This window comes from Podarcis cretensis (assembly GCF_951804945.1).
Source record: "Podarcis cretensis genome assembly, chromosome: 10".
Lineage (NCBI taxonomy): Eukaryota > Metazoa > Chordata > Lepidosauria > Squamata > Lacertidae > Podarcis > Podarcis cretensis.
This window is the reverse complement of record NC_137179.1, coordinates 19,374,498-19,397,755: the sequence shown is the minus strand read 5'-3', so window position 1 is coordinate 19,397,755 and position 23,258 is coordinate 19,374,498. Positions and strand designations below refer to the sequence as shown.

Sequence of the window (23,258 nt, the reverse complement as noted above, 5' to 3'; positions counted from 1 at the left end):
AAAAACGAATGCACAAATTTCCAGCCAGAAATTACAATCATACCCATCTGGATTCTTGCAAATAATACAATAGTTTCTAAACAGTTTGTGAAAACAGCTTTCAGCTGTTGTGCTCCTACAAACTAGTTGCTAAGCTTTTATTCAATAGAAGGCAACGTTACTCACTTTGTGACCAGAAAAAGACGCTGCTTACACACAACTACATAGGAAAATGAAAGCAACCACAAGATCAAACTAACAGGTGGAGTCTTAGCTCCAAGCAATATTTAACTCTACAATCACCAATTACTACACAAGTTGTTGTTTCCTAGAAGGTACTTCCAGTATGTCAAAATAGGGTACTTAAATCATAAATGTATACTTCCTAGTTCCTGAAACTGATTAGTTCAATTTTTACATCAGAGACACAGTAAGATAAAAGCAAAATGATGAACAGCAGGGTAGCACTGAGAATGTTGCCAAAGGCATCATGGCTTAAAAAGGGAAAGTGGACTACGAACACATTACTTACTTACTTACTTACTTACCTACTTACTTACTTACATAAATAAATAAATAAATGCATAAATAAATAAATAAATAAATGCACAAACAAAAGCACTCCATTTGTTTCACACAAGCTAAAACAACAACAACCAAAACAGAACAATAAAAGGAAGAAGCATCCAGGGTTGGTTTCATTTCTGCTTTGGCCATGGAGAGGAACAAATGCTTCCAATTAATGTCATTTCAAATTTCAGACAGATGCTAGAGGTTTTGGTGTGATTGCATTTATGTCAGGTAACTGGCATCCATTGTAAACTTGATCAATAAATGTTATTTGTAGTAGCAGTAGTAGTTGTAGTAGAATTTATATTCAGCCTTTCTGTACCACTGAGCCTCTTGGGCTTGCTGATCAGAATCCCCGCGATGGGGTGAGCACCCATTGCTCTGTCCCAGCTTCTGCCAACCTAGCAGTTCAAAAGCACACTAGTGCAGGTAGAGAAATAGATACCGCTGCGGCGGGAAGGTAAACAGCATTTCCATGTGCTCTGGTTTCCATCACAATGTTCCGTTGCGCCAGAAGCAGTTTAGTCCTGCTGGCCATATGACCCGGAAAGCTGTCTGTGGACAAATGCTGGCTCCCTTGGCCTGAAGCGAGATGAGCGCCGCAACCCCATAGTTCCCTTTGATGGACTTAACCATCCAGGGATCCTTTACCTTTTTACCTTTACCTAGTAGTACAATTTATATTCAGCCTTTCTGCACTTTCACTCTTCCACAGGTGACTTACAGCATGCTAATAACTTAAAAATGAAATCACATAAAATTATGCTATGGATTGGTGAACATACAATAAGGAGAAGTGGCAGCAGGGCCAGGAAACTCTAGGGTTTGGCAGTGGACCCCTTGAAGGGGTGCGGGCCTTGGCAGGTGCCCGATAACACCAGCTCCTGATGCTGGCCCTGCTAAGTGCAAAAAGCAAAGGTGTTTCTCTGTCCTTAGTTGGGTTAAAGGGAGAGCTGAAAGGTGCTTACTTCAAGCTCTGCTTTCAGCAGGGGTTGGCTGCACTACTGAGTTCCATATGTGAAATATACTCAGAGTCGCAAAGTGATTTCATGCTCTTTATTCAGCTCATAGTGGTGAGGAGGAATGAAAGTCCCCTCAAGGTATCTGCTTTATATACATTATTTACACAATGGGCTGCACATGATTGGCTAATTCCGGAATTCTACTGTAAGCCAATCAGGTTGTGGATTCACTTCTATCTGGAGCATGATTGGGTAGTTCCTGCCAACCAATCATACTGCTGCATTGTTCTAGGACCAATCAGACTGCTGCATTCTGAATCCTATTGTTCTAGGACCAATCAGGCTGCTGCCTTTTGGATCCTATTGTTCTAGGGCCAATCAGACTGCTGCAGTTTGGATCCTATTCAACCCAGTACATAACACCCCTCCCCTCTAAGTTCCAGTCCTGCCCGGGAGGTCGCATTCATAGTCCTCGAGGTACGCCGGCGGCCTACGTGTGCGTTGCGGCCTGGGGTGTTCCCTGGTCCGGGGTTCAGGTTCTGGCTCGTGTTCCAAGGATACTGGCTGTGATGGGGCTGTTTGGTCTGGCGCAACTGGCTCACTCAGTCGTGGTTCTGGTTCCAGTGTCCTTTCGGCCTCGCAGGTCCTCTCTGTATTTACTGATTCTGCCTCTCCTGCTGGCCCCTCGTGCTCTATGGGCCTCACTGCCCCTCTGTTCCCTTGGGACTCCTCTGCCCTTTCCTCCTCCTGGTTTTCTCCTGGGAATCGTCGCCGTATCTGGTCGCAGTGGCGGCGCCAGCATTGCCCCCCATCCGTTAGCACCTCATACGACACGGGGCCAGTGACCCTGGTGACTGTGGCGGGTACCCATGCTGGGCCTGCCCCAAAATTCTTTGCGTACACTGGGTCCTGAGCCTCGAAGGTCCGGGGGTTCTTGCCTTCCCCCACCACTGCCTCATCCTGAGCTCTATCGGGGTGAAGGCGGTCCAATCTGATTGCAAGGCGCCGACCCATTAGTAGTTCAGCGGGGCTCCGGCCAGTCGTTGAGCTGGGGGTGCTGTGCTGTGCTAGAAGGAATGTGGCAAGGCGGTACTCCCAATCCCCTTGTGTCATGCGGCGAAGGGTGTCCTTGGTGGTCCGCACCATGCGTTCTGCTTGGCCATTGGTGGCAGGGTGGAATGGCGCCGAACGGATGTGGCGGATGGCGTTCTGCGTTGTGAAGGTTTGGAATTCTCCTGACGTAAATGCAGTCCCGTTGTCTGAGACGAGAGTGTCAGGGAGCCCGTGGGTTGCAAACAGCCTGTGTAGTACCCGGATGGCTGCGGACGTAGAAGTGGACGGTACCAGTGCGACTTCCAGCCATTTGGTGTAGGAGTCCACCACTATGAAGAATGTTTTCCCCTGAAAGGGGCCAGCGAAGTCCACATGCAGGCGTGACCATGGTGCTCGGGCGGACTCCCAGGACTGGACTGGGGCCCTTGGGGGATCTGGGCGGGATTCTTGGCAGGCCTGGCAGTGTTTGACCCAGGCCTCTATCTCTCTGTCGATCCCTGGCCACCACGCATAACTCCTGGCAAGGGCCTTCATTCTTACTACCCCTGGGTGTGTCTCGTGTAGGGCTGTGAGGACCCTTTTGCGGAGGGGCTGGGGAACAACGACCCTGCTTCCCCATAACAGGCACCCCTTGTGGGCCGACAGTTCATGTTTGCGGGTTGTGTAGCCGGCGAATTCTGGCCCGGGGCTGCTGCTGGGCCATCCCCTCCACACCCAGTCCAGGACCCGGGAGATGACCCTATCTTTCTTGGAATGGTGTGCAACTTCTTGTGCCTGAATGGGGCGGTCAGGAAGCAGCTCCAGGCTCATAACCTCTTGTGCAGGTGCTGGGTCGGGGCCTGTTTCCGGTAGTGGTAGCCTGCTGAGGGCGTCCGCATGGCCCATCGCCTTCCCCGGACGGTGAATCAGTGCATACTGGTAGCTGGCAAGGAAAATTGACCACCTGAGGACGCGAGGAGACAGCACTTGGGGGGTCTGCTTTTCAGGGGCAAACAAGCCAAGCAACGGCTTGTGGTCAGTCACCACGGTGAAGGGCCGCCCGTACAAGAAATCATGGAATTTTTTTACTCCCTTCACGATTGCCAGACCCTCCTTGTCGATTTGCGAGTAGTTCCGCTCGGTTGCGTTGAGTGTCTGGGAAAAGTATGCCACTGGTACCTCTCTTCCATCCGGGAGTTGGTGTCCCAGGACAGCGCCAATTCCATAGGGCGAGGCGTCGCATGCTAGCACCACCGGCAGCCTCTCGTCGAAGTGTGCCAAGACCGAGTTTGAGACAAGCAAGTCCTTGACTGCCTGGAATGCGGCCTCCTGGCGCTGGCCCCACACCCAAGGGGCCCGCTTGTCCAGGAGTCTGTGTAGGGGCTCCGCTACCGCCGCCTTGTGGGGAAGGAAGGAATGGTAAAAGTTCAATAGTCCCAAGAAGGCCTGAAGTTCAGTCTTGTTCTTGGGCGCTGGGGCATCACAAATGGCCCGTACCTTGTCCCCAGTCGGGTGGACCCCTTCTGCGTCCACCATAAATCCCAGAAAGTCCACCTGAGGCACTCCTAGAAGACATTTTTCCCGCTTCACCTTGAGACCCGCCATCTGGAAACGGTGCAGAACGGTGCGGAGGCGGTCCTCAAACTCCTCTGGTGTGGGCCCGGCAATCAACACATCATCGAAGAAGGGGGTGACGCCAGGAATCCCTTTAAGTAGAGAGTCCATTAGATTCTGGAATATGCCTGGTGCCACGCTGATACCGAATTGCAGCCGCTTTACCCTGAATGCTCCTCTGTGCGTCACAATCGTCTGTGCCTCTGCTGTGGCCTCATCTACTGGCAGCTGTTGATATGCTTGGGCCAAGTCCAGCTTGCCAAAAATTTTCGACCCAGCCAGGGTGGCAAGAACATGGCTGACCACTGGCACTGGGTATGCATGGGCCGTAAGGGCCTTGTTTATGGTACATTTGTAGTCTGCGCAGATGCGGACCGAACCATTAGGCTTGACGGGTGTGACAATTGGGGTTTCCCAGGGGGCATTAGGCACCGGCTCCAGCACTCCTTGCTCCACAAGCCGGTCCAATTCCTCGTCTATACGGGGTTTCAGGGCGAACGGGACCCGGCGGGCCTTGAGCCTGACCGGTCGTACTGCGGGGTCAAGCTGTAGAGCAATGGGGGGCCCCGTATACTGTCCCAATTTCCCATCAAAAACCCCCGGAAATTCCTTGCATATGGCGTCCACGTCCACTTGTAAGCTAGTGTGGTTCACCCCGGTGACGGCTAGCCCCAGTGGTCCAAACCATGCCAATCCCAGTAAGCTAATGTAGGGGCCCTTGACCACCAGCAATTCCAGTTGCCGCGTCCGCCCTCGGTATTGCACCCTGAAGGTCCCCACCCCCATTGTGGGGACCTTACGTTTCTGGAAGTCCCGGAGGGTGAATGGGGCCGGCCTGAGTTTGGGACCCCCAGTAGGACACAGTTTCCTTAAGGTCATTGCCGAGATTATGGATAGAGTTGAACCCGTGTCAAGCTCCATGCGGCATGGGGCCCCCTCTATCTGTACGTCAACATAAATTTTCTCTACGTTGGGGTGGGGCAACTGGTATACCTGGAAGTCCGTGAGCTCAGTCGAGTTGCCTTGGTGCGTTGGGCCCCGGGACCTGGGGCTCTTGGATTGGTCATCTGATGCCTGGCGTTGGGTGGGCCGAGCCCGACACACCCGGGCGATGTGTCCCGATTTTCTGCACTGCCTGCACTCTGCGTTGCGGAAACGGCAGGTCCTCCTCTCGTGACTTTCTCCGCAGCTTGCGCAGTTCCCTCCTTCTCGTCGAGGCAGCTGTGGTATGTGGGCTGCTTGAGTGCGCTGCTGTACTCGGTGCACCTCCTCCCTGTTGGATCCTGAGTCGTCGGTGAGGTCTTCATGGTGGACCCTCGGTTGGGATGGCTGGCTCGGCCGTGCCTCTTGCGTCGACCTCTCGGCAGCTTCCGTTGCCAGGGCCTCCTCCAGAGCGACCTGGAACGTTAGGTCCTTCTTAGCGTAGAGGCGTCGTTGCAGCTTCTCATCCCTCAGGCCACCGACGAGGCGGTCACGAAGCATGTTCTCCAGCTCTGAGAAGTTGCAGAACCGGGCGGCTTGGCGGAGAGAGGTCACAAACCTAGTTATGGTTTCCCCAGGGGCTTGCCGCTTTGCGTAGAAGGCATTTCGACGAGCCACCACTGAGGGCTGCGGCGAAAAGTGCCCCTTCAGCTGTTCCATTATTGTTTTGTATGGAACAGTAGCGACGTCTTCAGGCGCAAGGAGAGCCCGGGCGATTTCAAACGTCTCCTCTCCGCAGACGCTGAAGAATATTGCCCTCTTCTTGGCGTCTTCTTCATCAGTGACCCCTTTGGCTTCTAGGAGGAAGGTGAAACGGGAGGCGTATGCTTCCCAGTCTCCAGATGCTGGGTTGAACGGTGAAAAGCTGCTGTTGGTTGCCATTCTGAGTTCCTTGTGTCCCGGAGCTGAAGCCTGGATACACGGTGCGAGGCAGCGATGCGGCAGGTGGCGGTGCTGCGGTGCTGTGTGTGGCAGTCAGCTCAGCGGGATCCCACCTTCGTCGCCAGTGAAATATACTCAGAGTCGCAAAGTGATTTCATGCTCTTTATTCAGCTCATAGTGGTGAGGAGGAATGAAAGTCCCCTCAAGGTATCTGCTTTATATACATTATTTACACAATGGGCTGCACATGATTGGCTAATTCCGGAATTCTACTGTAAGCCAATCAGGTTGTGGATTCACTTCTATCTGGAGCATGATTGGGTAGTTCCTGCCAACCAATCATACTGCTGCATTGTTCTAGGACCAATCAGACTGCTGCATTCTGAATCCTATTGTTCTAGGACCAATCAGGCTGCTGCCTTTTGGATCCTATTGTTCTAGGGCCAATCAGACTGCTGCAGTTTGGATCCTATTCAACCCAGTACATAACAATATGACATCAAACGTGAGTTCCATCATGTTTGATGTTAGGCATAGGGAAGGTGGGTGTGGTTTGAGTAAATGGCCTTGCAGGCCAAACTGGAGCCCATGCTGGCCCTAATTACAACTGTGGGTCAAGTGTTCCCCACTCCTGGGTTAAACAGAACAAATGGAAAGGCGGATCATTTCATTCATTCATTTGTTTTTGTTTTTACAAAGCCGTCTTTATATTTTTCCCACATTACATCAGGGCTGAGGGAATGACTGGCTTGACTGGCCTGTGGGCCAGATCCGGACTACCAGACTTCTCCATCCAGCTTGCCAGGCCTCTCCTGTTAAGCCACACCCATGCAAGTTCTCTGTCTGGCCAGCTCACTGTTTATTTCTTTCAAAATACTGGGAAAAGTGGAGTCCTTTCTCAGCACCCGGTGATAGAAAGCAGGGAGTTGGTGATCCAGTAAGAACAGTTTGCAGCATTTCCTCTCTGTACACTGAGAGGCAGGAGCTTCTCAGTGCACAGAGATGCAATTCAGTGAGAGAATAAGAGTGAGAAGGCGGAGGAGAAATAGAGAACAGGAAACAGTCTTTATTAAGTGTGTGTGTCAAGTGTGTCTGTGTGCTAAGTGTGTGTGTGCCTTTGTTAAGTGTGTGCATATGCTGAGCCCCACCCACTTTTAGTCCAGACCAACCCACTCTTGGAATGCAGCCCCCCCCCATAACTTTCCACCCCAGTAATGCAGCCCTTGGCCACCCCAAAAGAGCCTCTACCTCTGCATTACACAGACAAACATGCGTGGGCAAGATTGCTAGCTGCACTTTGCCTGAAAGAGTCACTTTTCTGCGTTTATTTGCAGGGAAATAAGCAAGGGCTCTTTTCTTCATTCTCTCCCTTAGGGAGAGGTGGCAAGCCTCTAAATGCTGGCTTTTAAGTTGTTGAAGGAGGTGGTTGAGACATTGGGGGTTGGCCTGGGCCTTCCTCCAGTTTCTACTTCTCAGCTCTGTTTCCTCACAACATTTTCTGACTCACAGCTTCTCTCAATTCCAATTCAGGCTTCCTTGGAGGCAGCAATGCTTCAAAATACCAGTTGCTGTAAACCACAGGAGGGGAGAGTGCTCTTGTGCTCAAATCCTGCTGTTGGGTTTCCTGCAGGCGTCTGATTAGCCACTGTGAGAACAGGATGCTGGACTAGAGGGGCCATTGGTCTGATCCAGCAGGCTCTTCTTATATTCCTTCACACGAGGGTATTCAACAGGTTTCTGGGACTGAGCTCTCTTTCATGCCCCAAGAAGTACTGAGCACCAATTTTTGGAACCATATTTTGTGCCTTATGGATGTGATACCCAGGGGGTACTGTCCAACAGAAGACAGTCAGATCTGCTTAAAGCCAAAGTGAATTAACTCAGATCTATTCAGTGGCAGCGGTAGCTGCTTCTCTGCCACCTCTTCCGCATCTGGTCTCTGAGAAGGAATCAAAGAGGGGTCCTTCTTCAGAGACAGGTATTCTGTGGGAGCCAACCAGGAGAATGCCTAGGCTGCTGCCCAAGTTTATTTTAAAGGCTTATTTAAAAAGTATATGTAGTTGCCATAGGAAATCACACAGTGCAGGCGTTTTCCCAACCACATTTGATTCAGTTCATGCTTTTCAAAACAATACGTGAACACAGCCATCTTTTAAAGTCACACTTCTCCAAATTTGGCAATGCAATTCCCCAACCAAGTAATGTGGACAAAAATCCAGACACAAGAATAAAATGTGCATATTAATGAAAACAACATACAAAAACGTGTATATTAGAAGATAGTTGCATTGAAATATTGATGAATTTACATAAAGACTTTTTTAAAAATTGCAGACTATGTTAAAGTATGGATAACTGAATTGGGAAAATGCAGACGTGAGAGAAACTGAAACCAAGAGTCACCATCCCTCGTGCTACATCTCCCTTCATTTCTGGCACTAGAATGCTATAATACAAACAGTCTTAGGAATCCACAACAAATATTTTGAAAGCTCCCATCTTTTGGCATGTTAGCAAGTCATATATTTTCATGCACTGCCAATTATAGGAGGTCGCTGAAACAATGTTATCAGTATGCATGGCTACAAAGACTAGGACCGGGAAATTAAAAAGGACTTCACAAGAAAAGGTGGGCTTCGAAGGAGGCAAGAGGGGTGAACATAAAAACCATGCTGGATTAAATTAAAGGTTTCTCTAGTCTAGCATCCTATTTCTCACAGTGACCAACAAAATGCCTTAGTAGATCAGGGGTAACCAACACAGTTCCCTCCAAATGTAGACTACAACTCCAATAGTCCCTCATAATTGATAACGCTGAGCGATGATGGGAGTTGTAGTCCAAAACATCTGGAGGGCACCATGTTGACAATCTCTGATTTAGATGTTCTGATAGGGGCTTCAATGATTTGCCTGCTCTAGCTCCTTCAACCATTCCTTATAAGGCTTGGTTTCCAGACCCTTTGACATCTTGGTTACCCTCCTCTGAACATGTTCTAGCTTGTCAACATCCTTCTTAAATTGTGGTGCCCAGAATCGGACACAGTATTCCAGGTGTGGTCGAACCAAGGCAGAATAGAGTGGTACTATTACTTCCTTTGAACTGGACAGTAGACTTCCGTTGATGCAGCTTAGAAGAGCATTAGCTTTTTTTGCTGCTGTGTCACATAGTTGATTCATGTTCAACTTGCAGTCCACCAAGACGACTAGATCCTTTTCACATGTACTGCTAGTAAGCCAGGTGTCCCCCATCCTATATTTGTACATCTTGTTCTTCCTGCTTAAGTGCAGAACTTTACATTTCTATCTTTGTTATCTTGGGCCCAGCTCGTTAAAGTCATGTTGAAATCTGATTCTGTCTTCTGCAGCCTTAGCTACCCCTCCCAGTTTGGAATCATCTGCAGATTTGATGTGCACCCCCTCAATCCCTTCATCCGAGTTGTTTACAAAGATTTTGAACAACGGGCCCTGAAAAACTGGCCACGTTTTTCCAGGATGATGAGGAACCTTTGGGTTTGGTCAGATTATTTATCCCTGTCTCTTTTTACATTAAGTTGCATTAAAACAAAATATTATTTCCTTGTGCTGCCTTAGTGTCCTTTCTCGTTCTGGGATTGCATTAACAAGGAAGAGTGGGTTATAACTACGGCAAATAAATAAACAAGATATAAAATACCTCAACATCTGTTAAGTCTTGCTGTGTGGTCAACTTTAAACTTTAAAAAACTCTTAAAACTCAACTCTCTCCTTTGCTTTGGCAGTTTTTTTTTAAATAAAATGCAATCCATCTGCAATAAGCAGCCCATTCAAGAGACACCCGAATTCTAGGAAGTGTCTCTCCTCAGCAAACAAACTCTGAGGAGCAGAAAAAGAGGAGCCTGAGAGGGCTGGATCAAGAGGTTTTGTTTCTCTAGGAACCCCAGGTAGGAATTTGGGTCCAGGGCTGTCTCGCTTCGGTGTTGCAGTGTTTATTTCTTTTTCCCCTCATGCCTCGGGTTGGGAACGTTTTCTAATCAAGCACAGAAGGGCTCTGTGAGGAAGGACAGAGAGAGATGGAATAACTTTTCCCAGCTTGTCAAACAGGCACGCTTGCCTCTCTCAAGAAAAGCTCTTTCTAAGCAGCTCTCCTTGTCTGGGACTCTCCTCCCTATCAGAAAAGCTTATCAGTCCTTTGATGGGCCCTGTTGGGATCTGGCTCTTGTGAACAGCCCAGAAAGTGACAGAGAGCATGAAGGAGGTGAGAGGAGATATATCCAGAAAGAGACTTCAAAGAAAGGCAGAGGGTGAAATAAAAAAAGAGTCAAAGAAGTGACTGACAAGCATTAGGCCTCACTCACCAGCCCCCAACCCCTCCTTGATATGCCCAAAATGGACTCACATGAAGGTTGATCATTTCTCCTTCCGATCCCATCTCTTTTTTTTCTTTTTTCCTTCCCAGGTTTTCTTTTCAATCCTCTCAGCCCGGACAAGAGACCAAGTCTCTGCAGCTTTCTGGAGTCTCCCAGTGCCTTTGCTGGGTGGGAGGGAAAGCACAGCTGCTGGAACAGACCTGCTATTCATCTGCATGATGTGGGACTCTGGCCTGGGCTTCAGCTTTTGAGGGCAGGGGGAGGAGGAGAGGAGAAGGGGTGGTGGTGGTGGAAAAAGTGGGCACACGGATCCTTTATTGTCTCTTAAGATGCTGAATGGCCCTCCTGTCATCATAGCCATGACTACATGTCTCCTTAGCTTCTGGGCCCAGCTGAGCCCTGTGAGGTCACTTGCGCTGCGATGCCGTTGTGCACACAATGTACCAAGAGGCTCAAGGCACAGACCATGCCAGTTTTCGGCACACATCCTAAATGCCACCGGCTGTTACAGACCCCTTGTGTGCAGATGGCTTCTATCACGTATGGCTGTTGACACAGTTACTGAGACTCTGTCACGCTCCTTGTTGACTAAGAAAAAAAAAAGTCACATGTAGCTTATGAAGCCCTTTCCAGTCCATATGATTATACTTTGGGGCTATTTCCAACACACCCAAATTTGGTTTGGGAATTTGCAATTAGAGTCCCCAGGTGCCAAGCTGAAAGTCATAGCCAAGAATGCAGCTCTGCTAAAGTGTCTCTTTAAAAAACACTCTTCCACCACCTGCAGTAGGAAGCAGGGATTTAGTTTTGCCCCAGAGCAGGTGGTGAAAATAGTAGCAGGCCAAGAGGCTCAACAGCAGTGTGTTTGAAGCTTGGAGCTGCTGCTCATTGGAAAAGCACCTGCGGTGCATGCAGAGGGTCCTGGGCTCACTCTCCAGCAGCTCCAGGTAAGTCTCGGAAAGATCTGTCTGAAACCCTGGAAATGCAGATTAGGCGATACAGAGCTAAACTGAACCTATGGTCTGACTCAATATAAGACAGCTTCCCGTGTTCCTAGGGATGCTTACATATTATATTCAAGTTGTGTACAATCTGTGTACCTGTGTACAAATTAGTTGAGCTGTACCTCCTTTCACACAAACACTCATCCATGTGTATAGACAGCTTGCAGTTGTGTTCAGTGCAACATTTGAACAAGCCGACAGAGTCAGACCATTGGTCCACCTAGCCTAGTATTGATCTTTTCAGAGTCAAAAGCAGATGTCTTTCCCCCAGCCTTGCTTCCTGAGCTTATTTTAATTGGAAATACCAAGACTACTTGCAAGGAAAGCATGGGTTCTCCCAAGAAGAGATGCAGCGTCCTTTGCCACTTCAGTCCTTTTCGGTCATTGCATTTCCTGAATTTACAACCCCACACCTTCCAACACACAGTGTTTCCAGGGTGAAATGAACATAAGACACACCAGCAAAATGTCAAGTGCAGCAACAGCAACAGCAGATAAAACAGCAGGCCTTATCTGAAAGCACAGCAAAACTAATTCACTAGCTTCCTCCACTAAAAATAGTATAGTCCAAAGCCTGGGGAAATGGTTGTGGTCAGGTGCTGAAATGACACCAAGGTAGGCACCAGGTGAACATCTCTGGGGATTGCATCCACTTTTTAAAAGTGGAGGCATTTTCTCAGGTTGACACCTCCATCCGTACTTGTCTTTTACTTGATGGGGACATTTTTGTGAAAAGGCAATACTTTTACATGAGTAGCATATTGCTTATTTAGCATCATAGGAAGCTGCCTCATACCAACATGTTTGCACTACTTTGTATTAGCTACAGTGACCCGCATTGGTTTTCCATAATTCTAGAGAGGGGCCCTACCTGAAGGTGCCAGGAGTTGAACCTGGGAACTTTGCAAGCAGAGCCTGTGATCCTTTGACTGAGCTGCAGCTTTTCTGATACTTTACTCACAGTATTTTATATCCCAAGTGGCAAACATATATAGACTTCTTGCAGTAAGCAATGGTTTACTGTGAACACATGGATAATTCCTGCTTCATGGTTTCCCACCAGCGAGCTGGAGCAACAATCCTTGATTTAGCATTGCATCCAAACTGGGGATCATAGTTTGTTTTGTCAAAACAGACCATGTTTGATAAGCCAAGAACAAAGCTTGGCTTCAGGTTGTGGTTTGTCGGGGATCATGATCCCCAGCGCAAACAGAACATTAAGCAAGGATCATGGTTTGTTGCTCCCACTTGAGAATGGGAATAATCTGCAAGGAGTTATCCACAAGCAGGTCATTATCTGCCATTTCATAAGCCATTAATCATAGTTTACCATGACATGCAAATACAGCCATAGAGAAACAAGATATTGCTATCATACACCAAAAGAAACCAATGTATTAAAATCAACAAGTCAAACGCTATTGGGGAAAACAATAACAATGAGAAATCTCTAGTAAAAACCCACATAGGACAATGGCTGCTGGAAAATATGGATCTTTGGTGAGCAAAAGGAAACCAAGTTTCCTTTGTTATGCAGAGTGTTTCATTGCCTTGGCACCACCACAAAAAAGCCCTTGTTCCTCATGCCCACCCAAAGTACTAAAAATTATGCTGAAGACACCCTCCCCCCATCTGCGGATTGATGTTTGTTCTGATTCAGCAGTAAACAGTGGGTTTTCCAGGGGAAAGCAGTGGGACAAAAGAAAAACCTCTTCAACCCATGCCTAGAAATTATTGGGGAAGCAGAAGAAATCATGAGACAAAGGGAAGTGTGGATGAACTTTATCTCAAGGTCCTTGGAGGAAAAGGTGGGATATAAATATAACAAACCATCACCATCACAAGCTCTGATGGAATAACAAAACACAGCATGGTTGCCAACCGCAGGAAGGGAGGCTACGCAAGTGGGAGAGAATAAACTGGGGCACTGAGGACACACACCACACCACAAGAACTGTGGAACTTCAACCATTTCTAATATGATGTTTTCCCTACATCAATAGTACTTCTGTGTAAGAGAAAGCATGCAAATCACATGTAGATCATTATGATCATCTACAAGCCATGAACATTTAATGGCTGTTAATGCCTCTGTCCTCAATGATCCTTTCAGCAGCAATAGAGGGCTGCCCCTTTGCTCTTGAATGGGCAGTTGTTGCAGAAGGGGATGAGATAATTGCAGGTATTGGTGGTTAATTTTGCACAGATGGAGCATTCTGCTTATTCCTTCTATGTGCTTAGATCAGGGGTGAGGAATCGAAGCCCGGAGACAAAATATGGCCCTCCAAGCATCTCTGTTTGCCTCTTTGGACTCTCAAGAGGCCATTACTACTCCTGCACTCCCCAGGCCATATCCCTCATTGGTTCTGCTTTGTACTCTCCTCAAGTGCCTTTGCCTGGCTGGAATGTAGCCTTGAACTCTAAAAATGCCTCTTTCATGCCTAGATGGAAAAAAGAAAGATGTACAACTAATCTTTTGCACAAAGGTAACATGCGCATCCATTGCTTTGCCCAATTTGCTTCTAGCCCTGCTCACCACTGGCACGTGGCCCCCAGAACATTGCCTAGAAGGAAATTTGGCCCTCAGACTGAAAAGGGTTCCTAACCCTTGGCTTAGACCCGTTGGCATCAGACTATCCAGGGTGCCTAACAGTATTCACTAGGAAATGAGCTATGCTGCTCTTGTAGAGATGGAGTGGTGTTAGTGGTTGCTGCCTCATCCCAGGCATATAACGGGCTTAATGCCCTGGAAATTACACCCCATTATCATCATCATCATCATCATCATCATCATCATCATCCCACTCTTCGCTCTAAGGTCCCAACATTTACAACATTAAAACACAATATTGTATTTAATTTTTTTTTAGACAACTCACAATCACAAAAATAACGTGTGTCCTAAAATATATATACTTCCAGTGTCACAAACTCCAAGTAATGGTTATAAATGGGTATAGATAGACAAACTTGCAGTTAAAATGTGAAAACCAATAGCTGCTGAAGTCCTCAGATCCAAAATTCATAGGACAATAGAATGATGCATCACCATACCAAGGAAATTTGGACTTGTCAATCACTGGCACGTTTTTCTAGAAAAAAAGGGGGCTGGAACTCCCCCCCCCCCTCACCTCTACTACATTCTCCCCTTGCCCCTCATCCTCCTGTACACCCTGGCAGGCTGTTGCTGCGCTTGCTGTTTTTATTTTCTCCAAGCAGGTGGCAATGATGATAAAATACAGTGGTACCTCAGGTTACATACGCATCAGGTTACATACACTTCAGGTTACAGACTCTGCTGTGAAGATCTGATAAGATCTTAATTGCACTGGCCATCTAATTGCTTTATGGCCTCAATTAGCCCCAGTGGTCCGGCACGCTCCCAGCCAAGCTGCGCAGACCTTTTTCTTCTCCGGTTTCGTCTAGCAGAGTAAAAAACACAGCGGATCAAAAACCTGTTGCAGTCTGCTTCAGATCCAAACACACCAAGCACTGTGTGTTCATCAGTTCTTTATTGCAGCAAATATTTACAGCTCAGCATTTCTCAGAATCTCCTGGACTGCTAGCATTCATGGCTTCCGTCCGTCTCTCTCAGAGACACAGAGAGAACAACAAGCTCCTCCCTCCTTTCCCACGTCAGAATGGGAGGCACACTCAGAACAAACATTAACCCAGTAAGTTCTGAACCCCAACACCCCCTCTTGTCGAGCATTCTGACAAGACCTGTGGATGTACCTTTGCAGACCTCTGTGAGATCAATCCCTTCCCCAATGCCTTGCGCCCTCTCCTGGCGTCCCTGTCAGGCATCTGTGGAACATCCTCACAACTCTCAGATTCGCACTGTGCGAAACTTACCCACGCACCTGTGGCCTGATACCTCTCAGGTGGAATTCCCTTCGTTGTGCGACTGGACCTCCTGGGCACAAACTCAGGCACTTCCTCTGACTCACTGTGGTCAGCAGGTGTGTCCTTTGCATCCTGGGATTCCCCCTCTGACTTAACGCGTCTTCGAACCTTTGGAATTACCCTCACAGGAGAACTAGGCTCACTCTTGGGCTCCCTTTTTACAACTTGTGGAGATGCCCCATCCTGCTCCTGACTTTGGTCAGTGAGCTGATCGTCATCAGCAGACTCAGCCCCTGGCTCTCCTTCCTCCTCATCAGAACCTTCCTGCTCTGAATCGGAAAGACATTCTGAAAGAATATCGCGTCTGGCAGGGGTCTTTGGCCTTTCCTCCTGCTTACAGAACTCAGCGTGTTTACTGATCAGCAGCTTACTCTGATCACCTGACGGGTACGCAAACCTCCATGCACGAGCCGTTGGCTCATACCCACAGAAGATCATTTTCTGGAACTTGGGTTCACCTGGCCCTCGCAAAGCTTCAGGCACCAGCAGCGAGGCCGTTGATCCGAACGCACGGAGGAAGTGAACCTGCGGTTTCCTCCCGTGAAGCATGAAAAACGGTGTGTCTCCTACCACTGAATTGTAGGACCTATTCCAGGTGAAGCTCACATATTTAACTGCCTCCATCCAAAACTTTGGAGGTAACCCAGAATCTGACAGCATCACCTGTGCAGCTTTAACCAGAGCCTCACTTCTTAGCTCTGCCACCCCCCTCTGTTGAGGAGAAGTCACTGTGTGACTTATCCCTTTCTTGTGAAAGAACTTCTGCAAAGCAGACCCAGTAAACTGTGAACCTCTGTCACTAGCAATTTCCCTGACTCTGGTGGAGAACATTAGTTCCACCTCCTCAATCCAACACCTAATCAGCTGTGCTGCATCTTCCTTGGATTTGAGACCATGTGTCCAGGTGTTCTGCGAAAAATCATCCTGCATCGTCAGCAGAAACCTGGCCCCTCCCAAACTTGATTCCTTCATGGGACCCAACAGATCTATGTGCACAAGATCAAAAGGTTTTGTGGTTACCCTCTCCACCCTGGGGTAACTGCACCCTCTTACCTTTGCCTGTCTGCAAGCCTGACAATCTAGGACTCTTGCACATTCCGCAATTTTACAGCCTTTGGAAACCTCAGGTAGCACCTGTAGTTCTTCAAGACAGGCATGCGCTGTCTTCTTATGCCACACACACGAACATGAAACATGAGTGGGAACTGTAGCACGCAAGGCTTGTGCTTTCTCAACCTTCCCCTCACCCTCCAGGGACGTTTTAAGAATGAAGAGATCATTCTGCCCCTTTGCAACTCTAACCAGTTGCTTCCCTCCTTTGGAGATTGTACAAACATCGTGTTCAAAGCAAACCTTAAACCCCTTTTTCAACAAATAAGGCACAGATAAAATACAGTGTTGCACTCCTGGCACAATGCAAACTTCCATCTGCTCCTGCAAAACAGAAAACAACACATTTGCAATGTTAGTCACATTTTTCTTTGTCCCATTTGCAAACTGAACAGTTTTCCCAGCCGGAATTGCCTTGCAATTCCACATCTCGACTGCAGGGGTCTCTGGGATCAGGTTGCAGTTAGCTGCTGAGTCGATTACAAAACGAAAATTAGTGTGTCTCTCAGAGCTGTCCTCAAACAAAGCCATACTGGCAACAAATGTCCCGTTGCCCCCCCTCTTTGGGCTTCTGCAGCAGTTCTGTCTGGTTGTCTTGGCAACCAACTCCCCCTTGCTCAGGACCTCGGCAGCTTCCGTAGAAGTAGCCTCCTCCGTTGCCTTGGAGACCGGCCTGGCCTCTGCGTTCCCACACGACTCTTTAGGCCTTATCTTCACTTTGTCCAGGTGGCCGACCTTGAAGCGTCTAGCTCTCCGCCGCCTTCCTGACTTTGCATGACGACGATCCCCAGTGGAAAAATACTGCCCAGGGCTCCTTTCAGCTGGCCTGGCCCCCCTTCTTCCGGAAGAGCCCTCTGTGCCAGCCCTGCCCTCGCTGAAACTGCGTTTCACTTCAGCACTCACAGTGGAAAACTTTTGAAACTTGTCTTTGGAATTCTCAGCCCCCCCGACTTGCACCTCAGGGACTGGGGCTACAGCCATTTCCAGGCTCTGCATGACTCCTCCAGGGCTCTGGCATCCTGCTGAAGTTTCACACAAACTTCTCAGCACCTCCCAGGCAGCCCTTGCTGACTTTACGCCCTCCAAACTGGGCAAAAGTGATGCATGTACGCATGCTTTTAGCATAGCAAGCTCTCTTTGCATTCTCTGCTGGCTTTCTTCAGGCAACGCAGCCTCAAAGCCTGTAATGTCTGTCCCTTCAGGACCTGGATTCAGGGGTAATGGCTCCTTCTGGCTTACATGCCAAAGCCCAGTAACCAGAAACCAACCCCTTACTCTTCTGGACCAGGTTGCCCAACTTCTTAAAGTGAGCTTTTCAAGCGGAACGTCCTCAAAGACCTGACTGTCTGCCATTCTCTCCTCTTTCCCGGGGCCCCAGCTGTACTCACGTTTCACCAGTCAGCCCTCCGGCACCCGATTCCTCAGCTGCTTTTCCAGCTCTCTGCCTCAGCGACTCTTGCCTCTCTGCAGCAGGCAAAACACAGAACGCAGACCTCTGCCGCTTCAGTAGCGTCTTCCAGCTATTCAAGCTGACTTCAAGACTTCAAAGCTCACCGGCAGACTCTTAGCAACAGTTTTATTAGCGGTAATTAGGTCCTCCATAACCTGTGAAACGATCTGATAAGATCTTAATTGCACTGGCCATCTAATTGCTTTATGGCCTCAATTAGCCCCAGTGGTCCGGCACGCTCCCAGCCAAGCTGCGCAGACCTTTTTCTTCTCCGGTTTCGTCTAGCAGAGTAAAAAACACAGCGGATCAAAAACCTGTTGCAGTCTGCTTCAGATCCAAACACACCAAGCACTGTGTGTTCATCAGTTCTTTATTGCAGCAAATATTTACAGCTCAGCATTTCTCAGAATCTCCTGGACTGCTAGCATTCATGGCTTCCGTCCGTCTCTCTCAGAGACACAGAGAGAACAACAAGCTCCTCCCTCCTTTCCCACGTCAGAATGGGAGGCACACTCAGAACAAACATTAACCCAGTAAGTTCTGAACCCCAACATCTGCTAACCCAGAAATAGTGCTTCAGGTTAATAACTTTGCTTCAGGATGAGAACAGAAATAGCATGGCGGCAGCACGAGGCCCCATTAGCTAAAGTGGTGCTTCAGGTTAAGAACAGTTTCAGGTTAAGAATGGACCTCCGGAACGAATTAAGTACTTAACCCAAGGTACCACTGTAATGATTTCCAGAATAGCCACTTTGTTCACCTGCTGCAGCAGACGCAGAAAAACGGGTTGCAAAACCAAACCTGGTCACAGATTTGGTGACAGAGGCTGTGAACCATGGGAGAAACGGCCACTGCAAACAAACTTCTGCCTACAAAGAACATCCAGTTGAAGGTAGACTGAGGAAACTTAACGGGGGGGGGGGGAGAGAGGAAAGCGTGCTCTGCTGCAAAGATGAGTGTGCGCCATCGGTCCCTCCCTCCCTCCACTGCTATCCACCAAACTTCCAACCCAGCCATGGAATCTTCCGCTGCAGCCTGCTTGCCCTTCCATCTCTCTCGTCTCCCATCCACAGACTGGTGGCCATGCTGCTCCCGCTGTCCCAGGGTGCCTGGGCCAGGGTGACAGGAGGCCGCCCCCCCCCTTGCTCAGCCACCACCTCAACCAGAGCCAGGGCTTTTTTTGGCTGTGGCCCCGATCTGGTGGAATGCTCTGTCACAAGAGACTAGGGCCCTGCAGAACTTGACATCTTTCCGCAGGGCCTGCAAGACAGAGCTGTTCCACCAGGCCTTTGGCCAAGGCACAGTCTGAACCCCTCCTTTGGTAATCCTCACAGAACTCTAGCCCAATGGTTGCTATTAATTTTGTTTGAATTGATTTTAGAACTAATTGATTTTGGAATGCTGTGTTACTTTTATTGTTGTTAGCCGCTGAGCCCGGCTTCGGCTGGGGAGGGCAGGATATTAATTTTTAAAAAAATTATTTATTTATTTAATGGTACCCACCTGAGAGGTGCCGGAATCTATGATGATAAATGTTAAAAGTGAAAATGAATTTTTGAAAAAAGTTTAAAAGAAAGAGAAAGGGGGGGGGTGCTAGAACCGAGTTCCAGAGAGTTCCAGCTGACAAAAAGCCCTGTTCCTTGCTGTGAACACCTTACGCCGTGGCCTGGCTTCCCCTCCCCCTCCCTCCCTCTCCCTGCTTGCTCCCTCCAGCACCATGACTTCCCTGTTGCCTCCTGCTAGAGCAGCCTCAGCATAGCCCATGGGGAGGAGCAATGGCATGGCCATGTCAGGGTTGGGTGTGTGAGAGAGGGGGAAGGAAGAGGAGAAGGGTTCTTGTTTTGGGAATTGGTTCGTACCAAGACTCAGGGCCAGAAGTTGTTGTTCGGAACTACGCTCCGGCGCACTCCGAGTGAAAAAAAGTGCCGTCAATCACCATATAAAAAACCGTTGGGAACCACCGCTTTACAGTACCCAACATAAATATGACACTTATCTAACAGGAAAGGGAAAGAGAAAGAGAAAGATAATAAAGGATTTTGATGGTAATATTGTGTCACTGTAAGAGTCACGCTAGTTCAACACTGAGGTCAACTTCAGAAATATTTCATAATCTATGGCAATTTCCCTTTATTGCCTATGATTAACGTAGTTTATACTGGTTTTTATGGACGCAGTAGATGCCAAACTGCAGCTGGTAAAGATTAAATGCTTATTCTACAACTGTAGCTGGGAAATATCAGTGCCTTGAAAATTCTAAATATTTGAACATTCAAAAATCCGTAAGAATTTAAAGACACCATAAAGTTAATGACTTAAAGTCTTCCCCCATAATCTTTCTACATATTTTCTCATCCAGTTTTCAAACATTTAGGAAGGAACACAGAAAGTTGCCTTATACTGGTCCACATAGCTCAGTATTGGCTACACTGACTGGGGGCAGATTTCCATTATTTCAGACTGGGGTCTCTCCCAGACCTTCCTGGAGATGCTGCAGATAGGACCTGGGACCTTCTGCATATACTATCATATACTATATCCTATACTAAAATCCTGTAAACCAGGCTTTCTCAAACTCTGCCCTCCATATGTTTTTGGCCTACAACTCCCATGATCCTTAGCTAGCAGGACCAGTGGTCAGGGATGATGGGAATTGTAGTCTCAAAACATCTGGAGGGCCGAGTTTAATGAAGCCTGCTGTAAACAGTCATTCAGAATGATGGTTTGTCTACTAGGTTCCCGCCTTATGCATTGAATCCTCCTCTCCACTAGGGGCACAATAGTACAGATCAGGTTTTTAATTTCTTATTGCAGCTTCAGGGGAGGAAACCTAAGAGCAACTATCTGTGTTTACACAGCTGACAGCTGACTAGAAGTGGGAAGTCATACAATAGTATTTGAGGAGGGAGGAGGTTGTTGTAGATCTGTCCCCCTTCTGACTGTACCAAAACACTGCTGCCAACATGCATGGCTAGTTTGTTTACTGCCACTGTTTTCGCATGAGGAGGTGACTGCATAAGGTGCAAGGCTGTGAAGAAACATTGTATTTGAGAGTGGGAATGTGCATCATATACCATAATTAAGGAAAAGTCTGGCTGAGTGAATTGCTGGCCTTCAAAGAAAATCACTATTATCTTTTCTGGCTAAGGGTAAGAAAGGAAGCAGTACTATCTGAAACACTAGGTCATTTAAAGTTTTGTGGTTAAACCATAAATTCCACTAGGGAATCGGGAGGAAGTGAGGAATGGGTCAAGCTGAAATAAGGAGAGGGTAATAGACGCAGAGTCCAGCTTTAAATTAACAGCTAAAGATCATATGGTTAAGTGGCCCCCTCAATTCCTAGCTGAAATCTGCAGCTTTCTTTAGATTTTGTTTCCATCATGAAACAGAGTAAGCAAAGCCTGGAGAAATTAGAGGCAAAGGCAAACAAGACACCCCATGTGTAAAACTGGATTTTTGTTTAATGTAAATGATTTGGGGAACTTTTTATGTTTTGATGGCTTGCATTTTCAGAAATGCCCATTTATTTTTGGAAATGCAAGCTGTCACAACTTACAATGGTCAAGTTCCCCAAATCATTTAAATGTTTAAAATCCTCTGTTGTGGCTTTTTAAAAAAACCACACTCATAGTGGGGCAGCCAAGACTTATCTTGTTCAGATCCTAGAGTTAGAGTCAGGGTTTATCTAGCAGTTTCTTATCTGACGCCCAATAGCATCCATAGAAAAGTACATAAAATGTCGAGATAGTTAATTATTTACAAAGAACAAATCCTTGTTGTATAATAGGGCAGTTTGAGTTAAGAAGTCATCCTATGGACAATAAAAATAATATTTCTAAGGATTACATATAGCTTCTAAATCATCTTTAATTGGAACCCTTTGCACCAATCCAGCCCAAAAATTCTAACATCCTAGAAAGCACTGCCGAATGCCTTAAAATAACAACTGAAACCCAAGAGGGGAGAGCTTCATTCTGAAATTGCTTTTCAACCTAACATAAGGTATGAAGGCTGTTTCTGCTGGGTGTCTACAGTGGAATACTCACACTTTGTTCACTTACGTTCAGGGACATCTGTGTGATGTGAACAAAACATCCCCACATGTTTAGCTTCCTCCCCACCCACCCCAGACCACAGACATTCCAACTTTTGTTGTTTTTTTAAGATAGTGGAACAACTGCACAATTTCCCCCATTATAAATGGCCTATTGTGGAGCTCTTCCAAAGGCAGCTGGGTTAGTTATGGCCTGTATAGATAGCGCAATACATTTGTTTCTTGTGGTATGTCTCTCTCCTCCCTAGAAAGCAACTCTGTAACTTTAACTCCTCTTTTTCCAGATAGCATTGCTTTTATATCAATTTCAGACTATTGATCGATCTAGTTCAGCATGGCTGGCCCACCCATGAGGCCGACTGAGACAGCTGCCTCAGACAGTGGAATCCTAAGGGGCTGCACCCCACCTGCCCCTGCCCTGCCTCCAAGAGAAGCGAGGAGAAGTGGCAGTGGCAGATTCCAGCAAGATCTTGTGGAACTATCGCAAGATCTTGCATAGTTCATGCAATATTTTGCTGCTGCTACAGCTTCTCCTCACTTCTCTCATAGCAGCAGGGCGCCCTACCTGCTCCCCTACTGCTACCACTGCCACCAGAAAAGCAAAGACAAGTGGCGGTGGCTTCTGGGTTCAAGCGAGATCTTGCGGATCTCTTGCGAGATCTCGCCAGAACCCAGAAGCTGCAGCCGTGTGACTCCAGTGAGACATCGGCAGGGCAGCATCTTCTTGTTTCCCCTCAGGCATCAAAAGAGAATGAGCTACTCCTGCAAATCAGTATTGTCTACAATGACTGGCTGAGGCTCTCCATAGTTTCAGGCAGGGATCTTCCCCCAGCCCTACCTAGAGATGCTACAGATTGAACCTTGGACCTTTTGCATGAAAAGCAGATGCTCTCCCACTCATCTATGGTCCTGCTATTTTAGCATTGCTTTTTTGTCAGGGGGTTCCATAGCCTTTGCTTTTAGCAGTGTGCTAATATGGCTGTGTGATATACTGGAAGGAAAATCATATAGAAGAGTTTTTAATATTTCATTGCTATGATTATGAATGTATTGCAATAGATCTATGGTGCTAAATGTTTAGGTTTAGCAAATTTTAGGATTTAATTAGAAATGTATGTTACAACTGGGTTATGTTATAAGACAGTCTCAAAGTGCATTAGAAGGGAGTAATGTAATGAGTCTGAGGCGTTTAATTAGCGTTTATATGTACAGACTGTGATTCAGAGTCTGAAGAATGTAATCAAGATCCATGTGTACGGGAATATGTGTGTGGACCTACTTCTGAGCATCAGCAATTAGCATGCGAAGAAGTAATTAACCTAGGTAAATGTCCTAAGTGTGTACCAGCCTTTAATCTTAGTCAATCAA

General features: G+C 47.5%; 1 protein-coding gene across 2 annotated transcripts in view; it reads right to left on the bottom strand.

Moving 5' to 3' along the window:
- The window catches only part of NINJ2 (ninjurin 2), a 104,529-nt gene that overhangs the window by 47,655 nt on the left and 33,616 nt on the right, over nucleotides 1–23,258 (bottom strand). Inside the window, exon 3 of one of the 2 annotated variants that reach the window (XM_079993201.1) lies at nucleotides 10,396–10,530. In XM_079993201.1, coding sequence (XP_079849327.1) covers nucleotides 10,396–10,428 — 33 coding nt within the window. In that variant the 5' untranslated portion in view covers nucleotides 10,429–10,530. Of the gene's footprint in view, nucleotides 1–10,395; nucleotides 10,727–23,258 lie in introns of those variants that run through there. The other variant, XM_079993202.1, reaches the window with a different exon arrangement.